General features: G+C 44.9%; 1 protein-coding gene across 1 annotated transcript in view; it reads left to right on the forward strand.

Moving 5' to 3' along the window:
• Positions 1 to 20,216, forward strand: part of pkhd1l1.1 (PKHD1 like 1, tandem duplicate 1) — a 402,260-nt gene that overhangs the window by 176,556 nt on the left and 205,488 nt on the right. The window contains exons 39-42 of the mRNA XM_070881087.1: positions 10,587 to 11,574; positions 12,648 to 12,900; positions 17,327 to 17,472; positions 19,503 to 19,677. Coding sequence (XP_070737188.1) covers positions 10,587 to 11,574; positions 12,648 to 12,900; positions 17,327 to 17,472; positions 19,503 to 19,677 — 1,562 coding nt within the window. The remainder of the gene's footprint in view (positions 1 to 10,586; positions 11,575 to 12,647; positions 12,901 to 17,326; positions 17,473 to 19,502; positions 19,678 to 20,216) is intronic.

Consider the following 20,216-nt stretch of genomic DNA (forward strand, 5'->3'; position numbering starts at 1 on the left):
CCCTTGCAGCTAAAGGGATCAAGGGGTATGGAGAGAAAGCAGGAAAGGGGTACTGAGGTGAATGATCAGCCATGATCTTATTGAATGGTGGTGCAGGCTCGAAGGGCCGAATGGCCTACTCCTGCACCTTGTTTCTATGTTTCTATGTTTCTATGACCCGTTTATCCTGACTCTCTGCTTCCTGTCTGCCAACCAGTTCTCTATCCATGTCAGTATATTACCCCCAATACCATGTGCTTTAATTGTGCACACCAATCTCTTGTGTGGGACCTTGTCAAAAGCCTTTTGAAAGTCCAAATACACCACATCCACTGGTTCTCCCTTGTCCACTCGACTAGTTACTTCATCAAAAAATTTCAGAAGATTTGTCAAGCATGATTTTTCCTTCATAAATCCATGTTGACTTGAGCCGATCCTGTCACTGCTTTCCAAATGCGTTGCTATTTCATCCTTAATAATTGATTCCAACACTTTCCCCACTACTGATGTCAGGCAACCAGTCTATAATTACCCACTTTATAAGAATATAAGAACATAAGAATTAGGAACAGGAGTAGGCCATCTAGCCCCTCGAGCCTGCTCTGCCATTCAAAAAGATCATGGCTGATCTGGCCGTGGACTCAGCTCCACTTACCCGCCCTCTCCCCATAACCCTTAATTCCCTTATTGGTTAAAAATCTATTAATCTGTGACTTGAATACATTCAATGAGCTAGCCTCAACTGCTTCCTTGGGCAGAGAATTCCACAGATTCACAACCCTCTGGGAGAAGAAATTTCTTCTCAACTCGGTTTTAAATTGTCTCACCCATATTTTGAGGCTGTGCCCCCTAGTTCTAGTCTCCCCTACCAGTGGAAACAACCTCTCTGCCTCTATCTTGTCTATCCCTTTCATTATTTTAAATGGTTCTATAAGATCACCCTCATCCTTCTGAACTCCAACGAGTAAAGACCCAGTCTACTCAATCTATCATCCTAAGGTAACCCCTTCATCTCCGCAATCAGCCTAGTGAATCATCTCTGTACCCCCTCCAAGGCTAGTATATTCTTTCTTAAGTAAAGTGGCCAAAACTGCACGCAGTACTTCAGGTGCGGCCTCACCAATACCCTGTACAGTTGCAGCAGGACCTCCTTGCTTTTGTACTCCATCCCTCTCGCAATGAAGGTCAACATTCCATTCGCCTTCCTGATTACCTGCTGCACATGCAAACTAACTTTTTGGGATTCATGCACAAGGACCCCCAGGTCCCTCTGCACCACAGCATGTTGTAAATTCTCCCCATTCAAATAATATTCCCTTTACTGTTTTTTTTTCCAAGGTGGATGACCTCACATTTTCCGACATTGTATTCCATCTGCCAAACCTTAGCCCATTCGCTTAACCGATCTAAATCTCTTTGCAGCCTCTCTGTGTCCTCTACACAACCCGCTTTCCCAATAATCTTTGTGTCATCTGCAAATTTTGTTACACTACATTCTGTCCCCTCTTCCAGGTCATCTATGTATAGTGTAAACAGTTGTGGTCCCAGCACCAATCCCTGTGGCACACCACTAACCACCGATTTCCAACCCGAAAAGGACCCATTTATCCCGACTCTCTGCTTTCTGTTAGCCAGCCAATTCTCTATCCATGCTAATACATTTCCTCTAACTCCGCGTACCTTTATCTTCTGCAGTAACCTTTTGTGTGGCACCTTATCGAATGCCTTTTGGAAATCTAAATACATCACATCCATCGGTTCACCTCTATCCACCATGCTCGTTATATCCTCAAAGAATTCCAGTAAATTAGTTAAACATGATTTCCCCTTCATGAATCCATGTTGCGTCTGCTTGATTGCACTATTCCTATCTAGATGTCCCGCTATTTCTTCCTTAATGATAGCTTCAAGCATTTTTCCCACTACAGATGTTAAACTAACCGGCCTATAGTTAGCTGCCTTTTGTCTGCCCCTTTTTTAAACAGAGGCGTTACATTAGCTGCTTTCCAATCCGCTGGTACCTCCCCAGAGTCCAGAGAATTTTGGTGGATTATAACGAATGCGTCTGCTATAACTTCCGCCACACAAGAGATTGATGTGCAAAGTTAGAGCACATGGGATTGGGGGTAGTGTACTGACATGGATTGAGAACTGGTTGTCAGACAGGAAGCAAAGAGTAGGAGTAAATGGGTACTTTTCAGAATGGCAGGCAGTGACTAGTGGGGTACCGCAAGGTTCTGTGCTGGGGCCCCAGCTGTTTACACTGTACATTAATGATTTAGATGAGGGGATTAAATGTAGTATCTCCAAATTTGCGGATGACACTAAGTTGGGTGGCACTGTGAGCTGCGAGGAGGATGCTGTGAGGCTGCAGAGCGACTTGGATAGGTTAGGTGAGTGGGCAAATGCATGGCAGATGAAGTATAATGTGGATAAATGTGAGGTTATCCACTTTGGTGGTAAAAACAGAGAGACAGACTATTATCTGAATGGTGACAGATTAGGAAAAGGGGAGGTGCAAAGAGACCTGGGTGTCATGGTACATCAGTCATTGAAGGTTGGCATGCAGGTGCAGCAGGCGGTTAAGAAAGCAAATGGCATGTTGGCCTTCATAGCAAGGGGATTTGAGTACAGGGGCAGGGAGGTGTTGCTACAGTTGTACAGGGCATTGGTGAGGCCACACCTGGAGTATTGTGTACAGTTTTGGTCTCCTAACCTGAGGAAGGACATTCTTGCTATTGAGGGAGTGCAGCGAAGGTTCACCAGACTGATTCCCGGGATGGCGGGACTGACCTATCAAGAAAGACTGGATCAACTGGGCTTGTATTCACTGGAGTTCAGAAGAATGAGAGGGGACCTCATAGAAACATATAAAATTCTGACGGGGTTAGACAGGTTAGATGCAGGAAGAATGTTCCCAATGTTGGGGAAGTCCAGAACCAGGGGTCACAGTCTAAGGATAAGGGGTAAGCCATTTAGGACCGAGATGCGGAGGAACTTCTTCACCCAGAGAGTGGTGAACCTGTGAAATTCTCTACCACAGAAAGTTGTTGAGGCCAATTCACTAAATATATTCAAAAAGGAGTTAGATGAGGTCCTTACTGCTAGGGGGATCAGGGGGTATGGCGAGAAAGCAGGAATGGGGTACTGAAGTTGAATGTTCAGCCATGAACTCATTGAATGGCGGTGCAGGCTAGAAGGGCCGAATGGCCTACTCCTGCACCTATTTTCTATGTTTCTATGTTTCTATCTCTTTTAATACCCTGGGATGCATTTCATCAGGACCAGGGGACTTGTCTACCTTGAGTCCCATTCGCCTGTCCAGCACTACCTCCCTAGTGATAGTGATTGTCTCAAGGTCCTCTCTTCCCACATTCCCATGAGCAGCAATTTTTGGCATGGTTTTTGTGTCTTCCGCTGTGAAGACCGAAGCAAAATAATTGTTTAAGGTCTCAGCCATTTCCACATTTCCCATTATTAAATCCCCCTTCTCATCTTCTAAGGGACCAGCATTTACTTTAGTCACTCTCTTCCGTTTTATATATCGGTAAAAGCTTTTACTATCTGTTTTTATGTTTTGCGCAAGTTTACTTTCGTAATCTATCTTTCCTTTTTTTATTGCTTTCTTAGTCATTCTTTGCTGTCGTTTAAAATTTTCCCAATCTTCTAGTTTCCCACTAACCTTAGCCACCTTATACGCATTGGTTTTTAATTTGATACTCTCCTTTATTTCCTTGGTTATCCACGGCTGGTCATCCCTTCTCTTACCGTCCTTCTTTTTCACTGGAATATATTTTTGTTGAGCATTATGAAAGAACTCCTTAAAAGTCCTCCACTGTTCCTCAATTTTGCCACTGTTTAGTCTGTGTTCCCAGTCTACTTTAGCTAACTCTGCCCTCATCCCACTGTAGTCCCCTTTGTTTAAGCATAGTACGCTCGTTTGAGACACTACTTCCTCACCCTCAATCTGTATTATAAATTCAACCATACTGTGATCACTCATTCCGAGAGGATCTTTTACTAGGAGATCGTTTATTATTCCTGTCTCATTACACAGGACCAGATCTAAGATAGCTTGCTCCCTTGTAGGTTCTGTAACATACTGTTCTAAGAAACAATCCCGTATGCATTCTATGAATTCCTCCTCAAGGCTACCCCTTGCGATTTGATTTGACCAATTGATATGTAGGTTAAAATCCCCCATGATTACTGCCGTTCCTTTTTCACATGCCTCTATTATTCCCTTGATTATTGTCCGCCCCACCGTGAAGTTATTATTTGGGGGCCTATAAACTACGCCCACCAGTGCCTTTTCCCCTTACTATCTCTAATCTCCACCCACAATGATTCAACTTTTTGTTCATTAGAGCCTATATCATCTCTCACAACTGCCCTGATATCATTCTTTATTAACCGAGCTACCCCACCTCCTTTCCCTTCTTGTCTATCCTTCCGAATTGTCAGATCCCTCCCTCCCTCTCCCTCCCTTTTTAAAAAGTGGTGTTACATCAGCTATCCTCACGTCCAAAGGAACTGATCCAGAGTTGATAGACTGTTGGAAAATGATCACCAAAGCATCCACTATTTCTAGGGCCACTTCCTTAAGTACTCTAGGATGCAGACTATCAGTCCTCATGGATTTATTAGCCTTCAATCCCATTAATTTCCCTAACACAATTTCCCACCTAATAAGGATATCCTTCAGTTCCTCCTTCTCACCAGACACTCAGTCCCCTAGTACTTCCAGAAGGTTATTTGTGTCTTCCTTCGTGAAGACAGAACCAAAGTATTTGTTCAATTAGTCTGCCATTTCTTTGTTCCCCATTATAAATTCACCTGAATCCGACTGCAAGGAACCTACGTTTGTCTTCACTAATCTTTTTCTCCTCACATATCTTTCGAAGCTTTTACAGTCAGTTTTTATGTTCCCGGCAAGCTTCTTCTCATACTCTATTTTCCCCCTCTTAATTAAACCCTTTGTCCTCCTCTGCTGAATTCTAAATTTCTCCCAGTCCTCAGGTTTGCTGCTTTTTCTAGCCAATTTATATGCCTCTTCCTTGGATTTAACACTATCCTTAATTTCCCTTGTTAGCCACGGTTGAGCCATCTTCCCCGTTTTATTTTTACTCCAGACAGGGATGTACAATTGTTGAAGTTCATCCATGTGATCTTTAATTGCGGGTGCCTGGTTCTGGGTACATTGATAGATATCGTACATACGATTATTAAAGGCTCTGGGGGTCTCTTCTGGGCGCTGCTTGGTCTGATTAAGTAGAGCCACTAAGTTCAAGTTTTGAATCCTTAAATGGTTTAGGATCTCGGTCATGAGTGCATCGGCCGCTGTGCCAGGCTGGAGGACTGCGTCTGGCAGATTATCTTTTAGGGAAATGGAACAGGCCAAGAGGAGGACTTGTGTTAAGTCTCTCTCTTCCAACTCGTGCCGACCCCTCCTGAAATTTGCCCACCTCCTATTAACTTCCAGTGGGTCGTCCCCATCATTAATAGGCTCCAACTCGTGGCTACACACCGTAGCGTCAGCACTAGATATGGGCCGTGAGTCGGAATGATTACTAGTGATGTGACTGTGCGTATTACATCATAAAGAAGTGGTTACTACTGCTACGATTGGCTCTTGTGTCTCCAAGGTATCCCATCCTACACCACCACCCTGGGGATTATACTGACTGCCTTCCTCTTCCTAATCTGTCTCCCCCTCGTCCCCTTCTGCTGTTTCTGTTATGGCTCCCTTTGTTACTGCGGGTACCAGGGTCTGCTGCTCCCCTAACTTACTTTTTAGCCTCGCTATTTCTAGTTGGCACTGGGAGTGGTCTGTGGCTTCTTAATTATTTCCCTTAATGCTCCCCTAGAAATTCTATCTCTTGCTGGAGCCCCAAGTTTTCCATGTTATATTTCTTTAACCCTAATTTGTTTTCATTTGATTCAACGACGGCTGCTGTGGCATTTACATTTGAGAGGCCTTGTTGTTGTAGCAATGAAGCTGCCTGTTCGGCCCCTCTTTCTAATTGCCTAATACTGTGGCTTAATTGACCAAATTCTTGTCTTAAACGCTGTATTTCTCCCTCTTTTAACTGCCTCACAAGTTGGATGCCTTCTTCCTTTTGTTGTTTTATATCTTGAATCTCTTTTTCTTTTAGTTGAATCTCTTTTACTTGCAATTCTTTTAAATCCTGTCTCTCTTTTGCCCTTTGTTCTTTCACACTCTGAATCTCTTTTACTTGTAGTTCTTTTAAATCTTGTATCACTTTCACGTCCTGCCTCATTAATTCCTCATCTCTCCGGGCACAATAAAATGCGCTGAATGCCAAGAGACCATTTGCCCATTTTGTCCTTAGCTCTCCTTCATCTACTTTGTCCTGGATAAATGCCACGAGCTCCCCAAAGGACGCATGTTGGCCCTTACGGATGTACAGTGCCTGTGCCTGTAATTCTTCTATGTCCATTATGGATACCTTTTTGGATAACTTCTCCTGATAAACTATCTCAACATTTCTTTTTGTTGGCTTTCTGTTCATGACCGATCCCTTCATCCTGTGTCTTTTGAATTTAACTACTGGTGGGTCCCCACTTAAACAATTACAATTATCGAGTCGACCGCTCCTTAAGACGCAACTTCTTCCGATCCATTTAACCGTTTATAGTTTACACTTCGCAACACAGGTTAGAATTGCAATTCTAGAAATTTCCAATTGTTCAAAAGAATAATCCAAAAGCAGCCTCGCCAGATCCTGATGAGACCCAATTTGTAAGATTTCTAAATCTCTGGCATTAAATTGACAGCGAGACTGATTCTTTTAAAACAATTTGGAATAGTTTATTAAACACACACACATGCACATCTATCAGCAGTCGTCAGCTATCCTACAGATCTATTTAGTTACAACAGATTATAAAAAGGTATACTTCACTTTCCTATTTGGGCTGGTCTTGAGAGGACGGTTTGCCGTGTGCTCAGGAGAGAAGAGAGAAAGTAAGCTTTACGCTTGCATTTTTATATCCCTTAAGTCCATTGTTTCTCAGAAAGCCCCAGGATTGGGCCTTGGTTCCAGGGCAGTTCCTTATTGGCTCTCCTCACACATGTGCCTGTCTGGAGGCCACTCCTTGACTAGGTTAATGGCTTTCCAATTAACACCTTTTCTAGTTTGGTGAGTTTCAAAGCCATGGAGACATGAACTTGGGGAAGTCATCCATTTTGCTTCAACACTGCAGCCTTTCCGTATAATCTATACTTTTAACATTTATATATATATACAGAATCAATTTTGTCATTACTAAACACTTTTATTCTTACATCTCTGTTTTTATCTTGTATTAAAAGAAACAAAGAACTTGCAATTCCAAAGCGCCTTTCACGACTTCTGGACATCCCAAAGCGCTTCACAGCCAATGGAGTACTTTTGAAGTGTAGTCACTGTTGTAATGTAGGAAATGCGGCAGTGCACACTTTGCATGCAGCAAGCTCCCACAAATAGCAATGTGTGACAATGACCAGACAATCTGTTTTTAGTGATGTTGGTTGAGGGATAAATATTGGCCAGGACACCGGGGAGAACTCCCCTGCTCTTTGAAATAGTGCTATGAGATCTTTTACATCCACCTGGGATAAATACCTCCTATCCATGGGGATTTTTTTTTTTTGATCCATTTAGCCTGTTTTGGATGTCCATCTCATCGGTTTTACTTGGGAAATCTTTACTTGGGAGGGCGAATTATTGTATCTTCCCTTGTGAATTGTGTACATCCTCAGTTTCAAGCCTTGTGATGTTTTTCTACATTAAAGGCACTATAGAAATGCAAGTTGTACTTTGTATCTTTTATGGTTTTCACCTCTCTCTTTATGTTGTGGTACTGAAGGATTTTTATATTTCATGTTCAGCCTCTGCTGGTATTTTTTTTCTATCTCTCTCTTTGCTTTTTCAACTTCTTTCTCCTCTTTGGATTACAAATTACAAATAACTACAGTTACTTTCAGACTAAAACAGGAGTAGGCTATTATTTGGGCTGGAGGGCCATTAACAAGTTATGGCGAGCTGTTGAGGGCCGCACACCAATGTACCCCTAAGATGCACGGCCGCGCTGTCGGCAACCAGTCATTGGGTCCGGCGCAGGCTGCTCACCAGCTCCTGCTGCTGGGAGAGATACCGCACGTGCGCGGCCGTGCAGCAAATTTAAAGGGACCGCACACGAAAAAAAATTCAATGGAACATTGCCGCAGACACAAAATGAATTGTGTTAACAACAGCTACCGTTAATATTTATTCTGGCATTTATTGTATTAAGAACCTTTCATGTCATTTCCACACTTAATAAAAATAGCAATACTTATTAACATGCTAACGAACATGATACAGGTTTATGAGTCACACTGAAAAGTGCACAGTCTGTTTATTCCAAATGATCTCAATTCATTCTTGTAGTGGAAAATGAGAGATCGATTCTGCTTCCACTGCCAATTATAAACAAGATATAAGGCATAATCAAAGATAAAATCATTTATACAGCCTTCAACAATTTCACATGAAAGTGCTACTTTGATGCTTTTGAAACCTCACTAAAGAATAATTAGGTGTCTCGGTAAATGATTTATACCGCAAATTGCACTGCAGATCAGCCATCGAATTGAGCTTGTTCATTGTCAATATACTATCATTCCTGTGAAATGCCAAGATGCCTATAGAGTTTGGGGACTTTCACTTGAGAAAGGGCACAAGTAATGCTCCATTATAAAACACATTTCTTCCCCGAATGCTATTTATTACGGGGACTGGCCAACGACATAAATCTCCACAACCCTCTTCCAGTCATGACAATAAACTTAAGTTGTTCATGGTATGTGGAAAAAGGGCTTAAATTAAAAACAGTGAATGCAATGTCCAATATACCAGGGTCCATTTAGATATGCATCCACCATGTTAATTAAATGGGATAATATTAAACCGAGTGAATAATTGTGCAAAAATTAATATCACCACTAACAGTCATTGGTGAGAGTAAAGTGTTAAACTGATAAATTTGAAACGGGCCAACTCATAGGCCCTGAAATTCCGATGTCCCGGGTCTGTACGAAGTTTCTACGGACCTGGGAAGGCATCGGAAAAGCCGGGTTTCAGCGCGCAATGCACATGCACTGAAAACAGACTTTTCCGATCTGTCAAGTTTCTGGCTTGACATATCATCCGCAGATCGGGAGCGAGGACACTTGCAGGGCAAGATTTCCGATATTTACAAATATCTTGCCCTGCAAATGTCCTTTAAAATCTTGCGCCTGAAAAAGCGTATAGCCTACTTTTACAGGCGCAAGTGTTTAAAAATACACAGAAACATTTAAAAATAGTTATAAAAACACATTTTATTGTTTAAAAACCCTCCCCACTATGGTAAGTTTATTTTAAGGCTTAATTAAAAAAACTTTTAGAAAAGTCGGGAAAATGTTTTTTATAAGAACTTTAATTTAAATGAATGTTAAATATGTAGTTTATTTTCTATTTTTGATTGTGTTTTGTTATTTGGGGGTGGTTTCTCATTCATTAGTTCCGGACTTACGGAACTCCTATTACTATGACTGAGAATCTATACTTCACCTGATTGGCTGTTGTCTCCAGATCCTGGCCTGCGCACGTCTCCACGTGCATGCGCTGCGACGCGCAGTCACGGGAGGCCTCAGGCTCGGAAGTTCCAATGGGTGCAGCAGCAACAGGTAAGCACGCATCTTTTTTCTCTTTTTCTGTCGTTTGCCCATGGGAAGAGCTCGACCAGAATTTAAGGACCATTGTGTTGATCATCACTCCCACTTCTACTGTCCCAATAATTTTGCATAAATTCAGATAGTAGATGGATACTATCTTAAATACACAAAATGTAGTGTAAAATCTAAAATCTTCCATTACTAAATGAATCAAATGAATGATCGATCGATTATATGTTGTACTGAAAGTCTACGTGGCTGCTTGGCAGAGTGGCTCGAGTCTGCTGGGCCTCCGACACGAGAGGTGTTCTCTTTTTAGTGTATTGACTACGGGAGCTCGAGACTCTGCAAGGCCTGAACTACAATCACGTGCCATTACCTGGAGTCCTGGTGCTCCAGGATCCACTCCCATGTCTAAGACAGCGATGAGAACCCCCTGCCATCATACTCTGGGTACCGGAGAGGAAAGGTGCAGTGCCTGTCTCTTTCGTCGGGAAAAGAATCATTGAGATGAGAAGTCATGATTCGACTCTAAAATGGATAGGGCATATTTGAGTAAGCTGTGCATTCTGGGTATGGACATCCACCATTGAGGACCAGAATCGCAAAACAGATCCTTTTATGGTCGGGCTGGGGAGAATCGCTTTTGCGAATTGATAAATTGAATTAAGTATTTTTGTGTGTTCCCTGGCTGAAGTTCGGGTCCATCTCTGTCCCAGGAGAAGTGAAAGTGGATAGACTAATGTGCAGCTCGGGTTCTGGCTTGTGTTCTATTTGTGACTCATCCAGCAGGCTGGATAGGATGACTGGGTGGGCCTTATTTTGCCCACCGCTGGTCTAAAAGTATGGAGTTGGTTGACTGCTAGAAAGTAGAAGTTCTCATTCTGCTTTGTTGCCGTTTTAGGTGAGAGTTGGAGCACATCCATGCATCGTTGAAAATAACACCGAGAATGAACTCTTGTGTCGGGTGGATCCTGAAGGAGTGATGGAAGTCGGCATCGCAGCCCTGGTGACTGTGACAGTCCGTAACCTCGGCACTGCTGTCAACACTTTAGCCGATGAATTCAGTCGTCGCTTCGTGCTGCTCCCTCATGTTGACAACATTAGCCCCAGTATTGGGTCCCCGACGGGAAAGACCAGGGTGACCATCACTGGGTCAGGCTTTGGCAGCTACATCAGTGCTGTCAAGGTCCTGTTGGCCAATGTGCCTTGCTCGCTCGTTTCTGTGAACTATACACAAGTCATCTGTGATTCTTCACCTTCCATTGTCTCCAATGGGACTGTCGAGCTTTCTATCCATGGTTTCCCAGCTGTGCGTAGTGGCCCCTGTGACTATTCCTACACTGAGAGTGCCACGCCAATCGTCCTGAATATCTTTCCAAATCTCCTGAGTGCAGTCGACACGGAGCTTACTGTAACCGGGAGTGGATTTGGGACCCGTGTCGATATGGCTTTCATTCTTGTAGGCGAAGCCCGTTTTGTGCCGGACAATGTTTCGGACACCAGCATGAATTGCACAGTCGGACCCGTGCCTGTTGGCCAGCACTCTCTCAGGGTTTTAATATTAAACCAAGGAGTATCTCCCGAAGGTATTCCGGTCACCAGCGCTGCAAAGGCCTCCCTTTCGCCAGCGTCAGGAAGCATTAACGGCGGCACCATATTGTCAATAACGGGTAATGGCTTTGTCCAGGGTGGAACCACAGTGATGGTTCATGGTTCTCCGTGCCACATTCTTTCAGTCACACCAGGCGAAATCCAGTGCGTCACCCCACCTTGTCCCCCGGGTGCTGTCGATGTAAATGTTGCTGTTCATTCCATGGCATATCCACTCCTTCAATTTACATGCAATCAGACAGAGACTCCTGATATTTTAGCTGTTTCTCCAATGACAGGTAAGCATTTTTCAGGACTTGATCTTCTAGCATGTTTCTGTAGTATAACCCTAATCCTAACACTCACCCCAACCCCATCCCTGTCCCCAACCCCAACCCTGTCTCCAACCCCAACCCTGTCTCCAACCCCAACCCTGTCTCCAACCCCAACCCTGTCCCCAACCCTATCCCAAGCCCCTCATCCACATTCCTGACCCCCAACCTCCAACCCCCAACACCCAATGACTTTGTCTGCACCAATCCCCATTTTTGCATCTATTTTATATTTTTTGAATGTGTGCAGATAAATATTGCAGTAGCAGATGATTGCTGCACTTCTCAGATCTTTGCATTAGTTATTGTTAGATGAGACGTTAAACCAAGGCCCTGTCTGCCCTTTCAGGTGGACATAACAGATCCGACAGCATTATTTCAAAGATGAGCAGAGGAGCTCTCCCTGATGTCCTGACTAATATTTATTCCTCAATTAACATCCATTTTTTTTTTTAAAGCAGGTTTGCTCATTTATTTCCTTGCCTTTAGTGGGATCTTGCTGTGTGCAATTTGGCTGCCGTGGTTTCTACATTACAATGGCGACTGCATTTCAGAAGTATCTTATTGGCTGAAAAGCACTTTGAGATATGCTGAGTTCATGAAAGGTGCTGTATAAACTATAGAAAAGCAAGTTCTTCTTTCTTAGCTGACTGCTATCAGGCACCATGCACTCTTGCGACTGTAGAACAGTCTTACAAGTTGCGGAGTTGTCATCCACTACCCCGTGCAATCTGCCAAGTGATAGCAAGTGAACATAACCTGGAAACAGACTCCCCATTAGCCTCATTGGTAGCTGACCGTTCCACTCCCACTAACGTGCTCGATTGGGAAGAAACAATTTCTTTCCCTTTCCCATGGCCAAACTGGTCTATGCCAGTGTTAATACTCCACACGAGCCTCCTTCCCGCCCCCCCCACTCTTCATCTCACCCTATCAGCATATCCTTCAATTCTTTTCTTCCTCGTGTTTTTATCTAGTTTCCCCTTAAATGCATCAAAGATTTAAAGATTCTCACAACTCTTTCCCGTTCCTTGTTTTAGGTACAAGTGGAACAACAATCACCATCGTTGGGTCGAGCTTTGGATCTGTTGCCTCCAATATCGCAGTCTCGATAGACAATGTTTTGTGCAATGTGACCATTGCTAATGATAGCAGTGTTGAGTGTGTTGTGGGACATCACGCTGGTGGCACCTTTCCAATCATTCTGAAACATGCGAGATGGGGATATGCAGGGTCTGGGCTGTCATTTCAGTATGAACTAAATATAACCAGTATCATTCCAACTGAAGGCAAGTACAGAGTCACAATTCTTTTAATATTACCTAAGTACCTTTGACAAGACAAAAAAAAATTGGATTTAAATTATTAATCATGGAAGTGTACAGTAGTGTAATGTGATTATCTTCCTGGACTAGTAATCCAGAGAACGTGAGTTCCAATCCCACTGTGGGCAGTTTGAGAATTTGAATTCAGTTTTTAAAAATCTGTTAATTAAAAAGTTGGTGTCAGTAAAAGTGACCATGAAGCCGTTGGATTGTTGTAAAAATCCAACTGGATCACTAATGTCCTTTAGGGAAGGAAATCTGCTGTCCTTACCTGGTCTGGTCCAGTCCCGCACCAACGAGGTTAACACTTAACTGCCCTCTGATGTGGCCTAGCTAACCACTTCTAAGGGCAACTAGGGATGGGCAATAAAGTGCCTGCCATGCCAGCGATGCCCACATCCCGAGAATGAAAAAAATGGCCCACTGTGTAAATTAACTCACGTGTGCGGTACTGAGACACACACACCAGCAATGGTGTAATTTCAATCCCTGGTTTGCGGACTTGGCTGATCTCACGGAGCGCTCCACTTAGTTTCCATGTCGCTGGGCTAGGGAGGGAAATCTCGCTCTCCTGTGTGTCCCAGTAAACCAGAGAGTGTAAGGGGAGGATCGGCTCCCACTGCTGGATGTACTGTTTGTTATGTCTGCAATGCACTTATGAATGATTCCACGAGGCAATGTATTGTAATCAAACTGTAGTAACCTTGGTGCTTTATTCGTAACTCCAGAGGCATAAGCATGGTAGGCAGCCTTTTATACTGGGCCCTGCACACCTATGCAGGTGACCCTCAGGTCTCCCACCGCAGTGCCCTCTGGTGGACAGCCTCTGCCACAGGGGCAGGAAATCCCAGTCACCACCAGTTGCACCCTCTAGTGGTGCCAGCATAGTATAAGCACAGTGTAAACTTTATTGATAGTAAATCAGGTAACAAGTCTCCATCTTATGCAACTATGCAGTGACTACACAGAGAGTATACCTATAGTCTGCATATATAACATTACTCTCCCCCAAGTCCTTTGTGCCAATTACCTTTGCACTATGTGCTTTGGCTTAGCTGTCCCCAGACTTAAGTGCCAATAGCCCTTGCACCTTGGCTGTGCTTTGGCTTGGCTCTCTCCCTGTTAACCCCCAAGTCCTTTTGCCACAACGTTGGGTAGTAGTTACCAGTTTGGATGGTTCGATGATGCAGTGGAGGTTCCAGTGGGTTCTGGGTGTGATCCATGTGTGTGTCCATGGCTACATACATCCATTTACCCCCCACCCTACACCGCGATCATGCAGCAGGCCCGTTACATTAACATACAGGATCAGACACAGTGCAAGTACAAAGAAAGGAAGTTACAGTTTGTAGCGTGACACCTTGGTTCAGTGACTTACATTCGTTACGTTTTACGGTCATGCGCCAGGATTGGGTAGATTGCATTCATGGTTCAGTCATGGTCAGTACTGAGGTAGCAGTACAGGTATGTGAGGACGCAAGTTCCAGTGCAACCGGACGGGGTCCTAGTCGTCTGATGGTGACTCTGTGCCCCCTGCTAGCGGGATGGACTAGGTTCACTCACCTTGCCACGACTCAGGGCCTTTGCCGTTGCCTATTGGTGGGCAGAGCCACAGATGTGTGTGACCTCCCTGTCCTCCTTTGAGGGCTGCAGAATCTTCTGCCTGCTCTCTAACAGTGTTGGGAACCTGGCTGTTCCAGGTCCTGCTTGGGGAACTCGTTGGTTTTGATTTTTCGCTCCCGGACATGGCCGAGATAGTGACTGGGTCTGGGGGCTGCGCATCTCCACCCGGGTGGTGGGCAACGGCGGCCGACTGCGCGTATTGGCGCTGTTTTCATTTCCAGGTCCATGATGAATAGTGCCATCGGGTGCCTGCAGCATGGGATAGACCTGGGGCAGGGTATCAGGATCAGTGCCTTCACCCTCCCGAATTCGCTCGCTTGCTACTTTTGGGGACACTCTATTCCCGACACCACGCAACAACATTTTGTTCTTTACAATCTTAATCGGTTCGTTACATTGATTGCCATGCATACAATGTCTCTAAGTTCAGTTGATTGCAGGTCTCCTTTAAGAGAACCCTGCTGGCTTTACCCCACTCAAATCCTTTGTTAGGCACCACGTGTTGGTCCCTCAGCGTTGCACCTCGTGATATGGCCGCGGCCATCTTTTTTTTCAGCCACGCTGCACCTCGCTGCAACAGGGACACCATCTTGCCTCTGTCCTCGAGGTCGACTGCCTTGATCCTTCTCTCCAGTGATTCTGCCACAAAAGCTGGAAGAGTGCCTGTGAATTTGATCTTCCTCCCCAGGAGTCCTGCCACTGGAGCCGGGAAGGTACTTTTAGGTCGTTGTGGTCGGATCATTGGTACGCAGTCGTGATGGACGGTCTGTGCTTCAGGTGCTGCGCTGGTCTGTTCTCTGGTGCCTGGCCCAAGCGAAGGTGAGGTTTTGCTCTCCCTCTGAGCATGGGGGACATCGATCGCTGGAGTGAAGAGGTCTTCCCATTTACACTGGATCTTCCCCATCCACCTTCTTCTGAGTAGTGTTGAACCATCACCTGCGACAATCCACAGAGGTAACTTGTCCACCACGCCATTATGGATTACACTTAGATCCGCACTACCAAGGACTGGGATCAGCTCCTTGGTGTAGGTGCACAACTTTTCCTATACTGGAACCAACTCGGGTCGTTTTTCATTCTATAACGTCTCAAAGGCATCCTGGCTCATCACTGACTGGCTCGCTCCCGTGTCCACTTTCATGAAGACTGGAACGCCGTTTATCTCGACTTCCATCTTCACTGGAGGACAATCGGTGGTGCAGGTATACACTCCGTACACTTCTTGGGGCTGAGCTGCTTCTCTGGCCAAATCATCATACTCCCCACTGGATTCAAAGTCATCTACCGACTCCTCTGCTAGACAGTGAGTTGTATTTCTTTTACACATACACTGGAGGTGGCCCTTCATGTTACAGGCTTTGCATATGTACTCAGCAAACCGACACTGGTGAGCCCTATGGTTTTCTCCGCAACGCCAGCATGGTGTTACTCGATGAGCACCCCTCGACAGACTTTGAGTTTTGGAACCCTGAGGTCTGTGCTCTCTGCCCTGGTCAGAGCCACATTCTACCGTCTTGCCTGTGAAAGGCACCATTCTGTGTACAGTACTTGCCGGGTTTGAGTCCACAGGATGAATAATTTGCTTGGTGCTGCAGGTCGAGGTCATGAATGCCTGACTGATGCTGATGGCCTTCTGCAGGTTGACTGTGGTGTCGGCAGATAATAGCCTGTGAAGGAGGCCCTTGTGGCCAATTCCTACAACGATGTCTCGCAATGCTTCGTTGAGGTGCATGCCGAAATCACACGGTGCCACAAGTCTTCTGAGGTCGGCAGCATATTTTGCAATCTCCTGGCCCTCAGGTCTGCGATGAGTGTAGAATCTGTACCTGGCCGTGAGGATACTCTGTTTTGGCTTCAGTTGGTTACGAATTAGCTCAGTCAGCTCATTGTATGTCTTATCTTTGGCCTTCGTGGGTGCCAGCAAGTCCCTGATGAGGCGGTAGACCTCGGGCCCACAACTGGTCAGCCTTGCGCTTCCCCGCCAATGTGTCCATCTCCCCTGCCAGGTTGTTTGCCATGAAATATTGCTCGAGCCTTTCCATGTAGGCATCCCAATTATCACCCTCTACAAAGTCTTTTAGTGTGCCAAAGGTGGCCATAATCACGTGAAAGTCCGTATTCTCGTCGCCAGTTGTTATGTCTGTAATGCACTTATGAATGACTCCACGAGGCAGTGTGTTGTACTCAAACTATAGTGACCTTGGTCCTTTATTCGTAACTCCAGAGTGAGGCACAAGCATGGTGGGCAGCCTTTTATACTGGGCCCTGCACACCTATGCAGGTGACCCTCAGGTCTCCCACCGCAGTGCCCTCTGGTGGACAGCCTGTGCTACAGCGGCAGGAAACCCCAGCCTCCACCAGTTGCACCCTCTAGTGGTGCCAGCATAGTATATACACAGTGTAAACCTTATTGAAAGTAGATCAGGTAACAAGTCTCCATCTTATGCAACTATGCAGTGACTGCACAGAGAGTATATCTATAGTCTGCATATATAACACTGTTGATGTTGGTGATCTAGACTTCGGGCCACTCTGACCAGACACCAGTTCACTACCATTACCTAAGAACTGTGTCCCTCACAAAGTCACTGCTTTTGTTTGATTCTGATAAAATTACATTAAAAGACTCTCAGGATCAAGTACATACTGAAACATAGAAAATAGATGTAGGAGTAAGCCATTCGGCCCTTCGAATTAGTTCAAATAAATCAAATTCACACAAACACACCAATTTTAATTGTGTTTTCATATTTTTTCCGATATGTAGGCAGTTTTGGTGGCGGTGCAATACTGACCTTGAAAGGTGCTGGATTCGACCAACAGAAATCCCAAGTGTTTGTGTGTGACAGTGAATGCAAAGTGGAGCCTTCAGCCTCCACCTCCAGCACTTTGTACTGTTACGTGCCACCGAATAACGGTAAGGGACAGTCAGTAAGCCCTCAGAGTGCAGTTTACAGAGGCCCTGTTGTATTTGTTTACTTATTTTGAAGTGAGCAGACAGGCCACAAGACACAGGCTTCAGCGCTGGTGGCAGGTGACTGCGTCTCACTTCAGTGGGAGGCCGAGTTCCTTCAGCCATTTTAAGTCCCTCGTCTGGTCTTCTGGTGCTGCAGCAGTGTCCCAAAGTGCTACACTTGGTCTCCATTTCCCTGGGCTAGGGAAGGTGGACCAGACAGGGTCGGCAACTCTGGTTCGGCATATTCCTGGAGGTTTCAGCACATGACCTCCTGCGTCCAAATGTACTGCCCCCACATTCCCGCCATTGGTTGTCGAGCTCGCCCATCCTCATGGTACCCCACCTTCCCACGGTCAATTGGATATCAAACAGACTCTTCGTTACCCAATTGCTTGATTTTTGACTCTGTCTAACAGTCCCCATCACAACCTCCAATATTTTTATAACTAATAAATTAAAATATTCAAACTAAATTAAAAAAAACTAAGATTTTTTAATGATTTTTCTCCTGAGGTGCCTGCAGCAGTGTCCTGGGGATTAATCTTTCATTCCTGGACAATCCAGAAGAGTTGGCAACCCTAGCCCCCACTGCAACACCCCTAGAGTTTCCTGGTCGGCACTGGTGGGCTCCCTCTTGATGGCGGGAATGCATCATCGAATGAGTCCTGACTCAGGAGAATGGGTCGGGGCTGGATGGACATGGAGAGGGGAAAGCAGAAGCCTGTCCAGCTCAGAAAGTCTGCTCCTAAGAGGAGAATCCAGACCCAACTCTAAGTATGAGATCAGCTTCCATACGTATGCTGACGACTCCACTTTATCTATCCAACACCAGCCTCTACTCCTTGGCTATTGTGCTGTCTGACTGCCTGTCCAGGATGAGCCAAAACTTTGTCCAAAAAAAACGCAAAACCACTGAACCCAGCCGCTTTACTTCTTACCAGAAACTCTGTACCCTTGCCACAACTTCCAACCTCATAACCGTCCCTTCATTCAATTTAGAGTGAAGGTTAAATTATGAGGACTGGAAGCATAAACTTGGCTTGAGTTGAGAATATTGAGGGATGATCTAATCGAAGTGGTTAAAATGATAAAAGGATTTGATAGGGTAGATACAGAGAAACTAATTCCTCTGCTGGGGGAGTCCAGAACAAGGGACAACCCAGCATTCTGAGCCAGAGTTCCAGTCTCCACTCACCGGAACTGTCTGGAGTGGGGTTTGAACCCTGCACCTTAACGAGTTGCACTGCCACTTCTGCTTCAATGCTTAGCCAAGACCACTTTACTTGGGAGCAAAAGTAGAAGTATGAATGAAGAAGGACTGGTTGTATGAGCCTTATTCATGTATCTGTATGAATGACATCAGGATGTCCTGTTAATGGAAGCTATCGATGTTCAGGCAAGACCTGCTGCATTCACCCCACCCTCAACCGGGCGAGAACGTCATTGCGCCCAGTTAGCCCCCCCTCCCACTCCCAGAGGCGCGAAAGGGGCTATAAAAGGAGCAATTTTTACTTATGTGAATAAATGGCATTTGTCACAACTCAATGCATGTCGCAATCAATTACACCAGCACCGCCAATATCATTTGTTTCTTACATTACAACGGTGACTACACTTCAAAAAGTACTTCATTGTGAAAGACACAATATAAATGCAAATTCTTTTTTACATTGGTGTTCAGTGAAGTATCAACCGCTTCCCTGCACAGAGTAAGAATGTGGGAAAAGACCATTTAGCCCCTCTTATGAGTGATAGGGAAAATGTTATTCCTTAGCTCTCCCGACACAAACCTTCACATAACGCGAGCGCATTTTGGGAACTTGAGCCTCTTGATCTCCCACCCATTATGACCTCTGGTCCCAAACACCCAACAAGTGTTGCCATCTTATTGTGGAGATCAATGGGCTACTTTTAAAAAAGGTGTATTTTAAAAATTACCTGCAGTTACTCTCATAGATGTGAACTTATCCTTTTCACACTTCCTTACCCAGGTACCGAACCCCAGCAGATGTGTGATGTGTTTGTTGTAAACGGTGACGATTTGAGCCAACTCTCCAACGGTTTCACCTACACCTCAACCTTGACCCCTGTAATTACTGCCATTGACCCCAGCCGAGGAGGAACTGCAGGAGGCACCAAACTGACCATCACAGGAGCAGGCTTCAGGCGAGTGAAGGCCCCAAATTAAATCAAGTGTCATATTTGGAGTAACTTTTATATTCTTCAAATAATTTCACACTCCATTTTTATTTGTTACAATCAGTTGAGTTGTTATTTTGTATTAAACGTTCACAGCACAGTTATTATTCTAATCAGTATATTCTAATGCAAACTACACGAAAGCCAGTTTAAAATTATGATGCATATTTTACTAAATAGGCTTCTCATTTTTAACTTGTTCTTGCCAGTTGTCTCCTCCCCCCTCCTTCCAGAAACCGCTAACTCCTTGTTGCCTGCTGCCTCAGCGTGAGTGTTGTCAGACTATCCATTCACATGTAGCATCATAACAAGCTCCTTGTTCAATATCCCAGTTGGAAGTGACGCAAAGCACGCAGGTCAGAGTTATACTCCCAGCTCTGCGTCACTTATGGTGGATAAAGGAGAACAAATGGATGTGGTGTATTTGGACTTCCAGAAGGCATTTGACAAGGTGCCACAAGATAAAAGTTCACGGGGTTGGAGGTAATATATTAGCATGGATAGAG

The sequence above is a fragment of the Pristiophorus japonicus genome, chromosome 1 (assembly GCF_044704955.1).
Source record: "Pristiophorus japonicus isolate sPriJap1 chromosome 1, sPriJap1.hap1, whole genome shotgun sequence".
NCBI classification, from domain to species: Eukaryota; Metazoa; Chordata; class Chondrichthyes; family Pristiophoridae; genus Pristiophorus; species Pristiophorus japonicus.